The sequence below is a fragment of the Nicotiana tomentosiformis genome, chromosome 11 (assembly GCF_000390325.3).
Source record: "Nicotiana tomentosiformis chromosome 11, ASM39032v3, whole genome shotgun sequence".
Classification (NCBI taxonomy): Eukaryota; Viridiplantae; Streptophyta; class Magnoliopsida; order Solanales; family Solanaceae; genus Nicotiana; species Nicotiana tomentosiformis.
In genome coordinates, this window is record NC_090822.1 from 121,945,161 (window position 1) to 121,950,734 (window position 5,574).

Consider the following 5,574-nt stretch of genomic DNA (forward strand, 5'->3'; position numbering starts at 1 on the left):
AATCAATGATATGTGTCTTGTGTAACAAAGTATATATTTCGATACGATATTGATATGTAGGTGTTATATTTTTAAATATCAAATATCATACTTAACACCGATTTTTTAAAAACTTAGGCCAATTACCCTACCAACTAAAATACTGTATATCAAACACTAATGTTTTCTATTTCGGTACGACAGTTCTCTATTTACCATATTATGGAATTATGCCCATCCTACAGTTACCTATAAAAAGGAAGTTGCCGATAGTTATATTCTCAACTTCTTATCTAAAAATCCATAATGCTTTCTCCCATAGAAGCCATTGTAGGACTAGTAACCTTCACATTTCTCTTCTACTTCCTATGGACAAAAAAATCTCAAAAACCTTCAAAACCCTTACCACCGAAAATCCCCGGAGGATGGCCGGTAATCGGCCATCTTTTCCACTTCAATGACGACGGCGACGACCGTCCATTAGCTCGAAAACTCGGAGACTTAGCTGACAAATACGGCCCCGTTTTCACTTTTCGGCTAGGCCTTCCCCTTGTCTTAGTTGTAAGCAGTTACGAAGCTGTAAAAGACTGTTTCTCTACAAATGATGCCATTTTTTCCAATCGTCCAGCTTTTCTTTACGGCGATTACCTTGGCTACAATAATGCCATGCTATTTTTGGCCAATTACGGACCTTACTGGCGAAAAAATCGAAAATTAGTTATTCAGGAAGTTCTCTCCGCTAGTCGTCTCGAAAAATTCAAACACGTGAGATTTGCAAGAATTCAAGCGAGCATTAAGAATTTATATACTCGAATTGATGGAAATTCGAGTACGATAAATTTAACTGATTGGTTAGAAGAATTGAATTTTGGTCTGATCGTGAAGATGATCGCTGGAAAAAATTATGAATCCGGTAAAGGAGATGAACAAGTGGAGAGATTTAAGAAAGCGTTTAAGGATTTTATGATTTTATCAATGGAGTTTGTGTTATGGGATGCATTTCCAATTCCATTATTTAAATGGGTGGATTTTCAAGGGCATGTTAAGGCTATGAAAAGGACTTTTAAAGATATAGATTCTGTTTTTCAGAATTGGTTAGAGGAACATATTAATAAAAGAGAAAAAATGGAGGTTAATGCAGAAGGGAATGAACAAGATTTCATTGATGTGGTGCTTTCAAAAATGAGTAATGAATATCTTGGTGAAGGTTACTCTCGTGATACTGTCATTAAAGCAACGGTGTTTGTAAGTTCATCTGTCATTTTTCATTTATTCACTTTTATTTTGAGGAGCAGACATGTTAATAATAATTTGGAGCAACTGTAAAGTTATCTATGTGTACAGGTTCGAGCCTCAGGTGCAACCACTAATGCTTGTATTAGATTATGTTGTCTGCATCATACCCCTAATTGGAGTGTGGCTCTTCCCGAACCCTGCAATGCTGGATGCTGGATGCTTTATGTATCAGACTGACCTTTTTGTTAAACTATCTAAATACTAAGGATGATTTAATAAAAATATAGAATGGTAAACAGAAAAAGATGAGATTATTTTTGGGGCTATATGGATTCGCCCGGGCTTTGGGAGGTAAAACGGTATCTACCAGTTGAGACTTTACTCCAGAACTTTATCTCGAGAGCTCTGAATAAAAATGAAATAGTATTTACCACTCCAAAATCTTTGATGGTAAAAAGATGAGATATAACCTCTTATAATTGATTGAACCACGTTGATAGAATAAAACTTCTTTACTCCCATTCAGCATAAGAAAAATGAAACCAAACGGAATTCTTCTCTTTTTTAGGGGGAAATTCCTTAATTGCTTGTTGAATATAGATTCATGTCGTTATTCTATTTTTAATAATGATGAAAATCAATATAGTCAAAGTTAATACTTATGTCATTTGGTTTGCGGACAAGTTATATTGGAACTATATAATACGTCTATTATAGAATAGTGATTATTTAGAGGATATACATTTTTTTTGGATAAATATTTGATTTATTGGATTAAAAATAGAATATACAGGTAAGGTCTAAAACGTGTGTTTGCTTTTACACTAAATAAACTTGACCTCGTACAATTCTAAGAAAATATTTGAAATAAATGAATTATTTTATTGTTAATCAATTAAAAAAATCATAGTATAGATGAGATGTGTGCATACTTGACAATAACTATACTAACTAAAACAAGGTATGTGAATAATTGATATTCCTTTTTTAATTATTCTTTTTTCCAGAGTTTGGTCTTGGATGCAGCAGACACAGTTGCTCTTCACATAAATTGGGGAATGGCATTATTGATAAACAATCAAAAGGCCTTGACGAAAGCACAAGAAGAGATAGACACAAAAGTTGGTAAGGACAGATGGGTAGAAGAGAGTGATATTAAGGATTTGGTATACCTCCAAGCTATTGTTAAAGAAGTGTTACGATTATATCCACCAGGACCTTTGTTAGTACCACACGAAAATGTAGAAGATTGTGTTGTTAGTGGATATCACATTCCTAAAGGGACAAGATTATTCGCAAACGTCATGAAACTGCAACGTGATCCTAAACTCTGGTCTGATCCTGATACTTTCGATCCAGAGAGATTCATTGCTACTGATATTGACTTTCGTGGTCAGTACTATAAGTATATCCCGTTTGGTTCTGGAAGACGATCTTGTCCAGGGATGACTTATGCATTGCAAGTGGAACACTTAACAATGGCACATTTGATCCAAGGTTTCAATTACAGAACTCCAAATGACGAGCCCTTGGATATGAAGGAAGGTGCAGGCATAACTATACGTAAGGTAAATCCTGTGGAACTGATAATAGCGCCTCGCCTGGCACCTGAGCTTTATTAAAACCTAAGATCTTTCATCTTGGTTGATCATTGTATAATACTCCTAAATGGATATTCATTTACCTTTTATCAATTAATTGTCAGTACGAGTTTTTCTAATTTGGTACATTTGTAATAATAAGTAAAGAATAATTGTGCTAATATATAAAGGTTTGTAGAAGATAATTGACTGGTTGTACCACAATCTCCAGTGAAAGTGTTAATTATTTACTTGATCCACAGCTTATTCTATGTTTGAAATTTGCCTAGTGTCATGATATTACTCCATCAAATTCAAGAAATAATCATTTCCAACTTTTGCTGGACTGGACGATCTTTCAATAATAAAGGATCTTTAATTTGCCAAAGTTGAGATCAAAATACTGGTCGCTTTACCAATAAGAATGAAATGTGATGGAAATTATGTACGTTGGGATAAGGGAACACAACTATCAAGGAGACTAAAAGGTACGTAAAGGAAAAGAAAAAATTTGCCATTGATTGCTACTAAGAACCTAACAAAATCTTTCAGAAAAGAATCACTTGTATAAGTCGGGGTTGAAAGTTTTGGTGTCTCTTTTCTTATGTATTGTTGTCTTTACACAGTATTGTACTTAGTTATTTCAGAATTTTATTTTCGTATTAGAGCTCAAGACTCTGTATTTATTAGTTCTGGGAGAATTATCATGTATTTTCAGTCTTTTGTTATTTCTGTAAATTCCGCTATTTTGGTTCTTTATTGCTATGTTCGGCTTTCCTAGAAAATGTGTTAGGCGCTATCACGACTGATTGAGATTTTGTATCGTGACTGATAATTACACGGTTTAGTAAATTTTGATATTTTCAAAAAGAGTTTTTTTAATAAAATATGCAACTTCAGTCAAAACATACAACGTTTTGTTGTATAAATCCGATCAAAACATATAACTTACATAAAACTTGCGTATGAATTTTTTGTTGTATAAACATTTGGTTAAAACATATAACTTACATATAATTTGCATACAACTTACATAAAACTTGCATATAAACAATTTATTTATGTCTTTGTTTTTGAGTATCAATTTGAAATTCCAACAAAAACAAACTCTAATTTTTACCAAACTCTCTCAAAATTGAGTTATAGATTTCAAAAGATATCCTTAATCGTTTGCAATTGTAACAATCCGATCGGCCGTTTTGAGATCTAGCGTGTTGTTTGGCGGTTTGAGACCTTGAGTAACTTCACTTTATGTTGTATGACTTGTATATGTGGTCGGAATTAAATTTCGGGAAGTTCAGAGTTGATTCGGATGAAAAATTCTAATTTCGGAAGTTTTAAGATGGAATAATTGACTAAGGATTGACGTTTGAGTAAACGATCTCGGAATCGAGATTTGAAGGTTCCAATAGGTTCGTATGATGATTTCAGACTTGAGCGTATGTTTGGGTTGAGTATCGGGTGGTCCGGGAGCATTTCAACGCTGATTATAGAAAATTGGCATCTTAAAGGTTTTAGAATTTCATAAGTTTGGTTTGAAGTGGATTTTGATATTATCGGTGTCCATTTGGAGTTTCGAGCCTTGGAATAGGTTCGTATCGTAAATTTTGACTTTAGTGTAAAGTTTGGCGTCATTCCGGAGTGTTTTGATAAGATTCTGATGCGTTCGTCGAAGTTTGGAAGTTTGAAAGTTGAAAAGAAGATTTTTAATAGGCGATTCATGATTTTGATGTTATTTGTGTCGAGCCTTTGGATAAGTTTGTGTGAGGTATGGGACTTGTTGGTATGAATGGACGAGCTCTCGGGGGCCTCGAGTAAGTTTCGGATTGGAATCAGATAGAAATTTGAAATTGAGGAATGCTGGTTTTGGCCAATTGTTGGTGCAATCACACCTGCGGAAAAAGGGCCACAGATACGACTCCGCAGAAGCGGGCAGGCTAGCATAGAAGCGAATTTTGGTGGGGGAAGGCTGGGACCGCAGATGCAGAGTTTTCGCAGAAACAAAAACGCACCTGCTGAGGAGGTGTCGCAGAAGAGTTGGAGGGGGCCGCAGATGCGGTTGGCAGCCTGGCCTAGGTTCTCGCAGGTGCGAGATTGAAGCCGCAGAAGCGGCTGTCACAAAAGCGACCAGGGGACCGCAGATGCGAGGCAGCGCTGGGCAGACTTGGTTTTATACGAGATTTAACCCATTTTCTTTCATTCTCTCTTGGTTTGGGCAATTTTTGCAGAGCTTCAAGTGGAGATGTTTACCATTTATGTCAAGGTAAGTGATTCCCGCATATTGTGAGTTAAATACATGGGGTATATAAAGATTTAAACATGGAAATTAGTAAAAATTTAAAATATTTGGTAGAAAACCTAGAATTTGGTATTTTTTGGATTTTGACAACTGGTTTTGAAAATAAAATTTGGAATAAAATCATATATTTGAGTTTGTGATGGCTTGGGTAAAGTTTATCTTCGAAAATATTCGGAATTCGGGCGCGTGGGCACGATTGTTGACTTTATTGATTTTTCGAGCTGAGTTGGGAATTATTATAAATTGATTAATTATGGGTATTAGAGTATATTCTTATTGGTTTGCATATTGTTTGACTAGTTTTGGATCGACTGGCATCGTTTTGAGGTGTTAGAGAGGCTTTGAAGCCGATTATAGAACTTCGGAGCGAGGTAAGTCTCCTGTCTAACTCTGTGAGGGGGAAACTACCCCTATGTTATGTATTTGTTATGTGTTACTTATTGTGGGGGCTACGTACGCACGAGCTGACGAGAGTCTGTA

At 35.4% G+C, this 5,574-nt stretch overlaps 1 protein-coding gene across 1 annotated transcript; it reads left to right on the plus strand.

The window, feature by feature from the left end:
- The first annotated feature begins 252 nt into the window (after positions 1–252).
- On the plus strand, positions 253–3,055 carry LOC104103347 (nicotine N-demethylase CYP82E4-like). Its single transcript, XM_009611244.4, has 2 exons — positions 253–1,224; positions 2,223–3,055. Exons 1-2 carry the CDS (start codon positions 286–288, stop codon positions 2,835–2,837), a joined length of 1,554 nt encoding a protein of 517 aa, XP_009609539.1. The 5' UTR covers positions 253–285; the 3' UTR covers positions 2,838–3,055.
- The last annotated feature ends 2,519 nt before the right edge of the window (positions 3,056–5,574 follow it).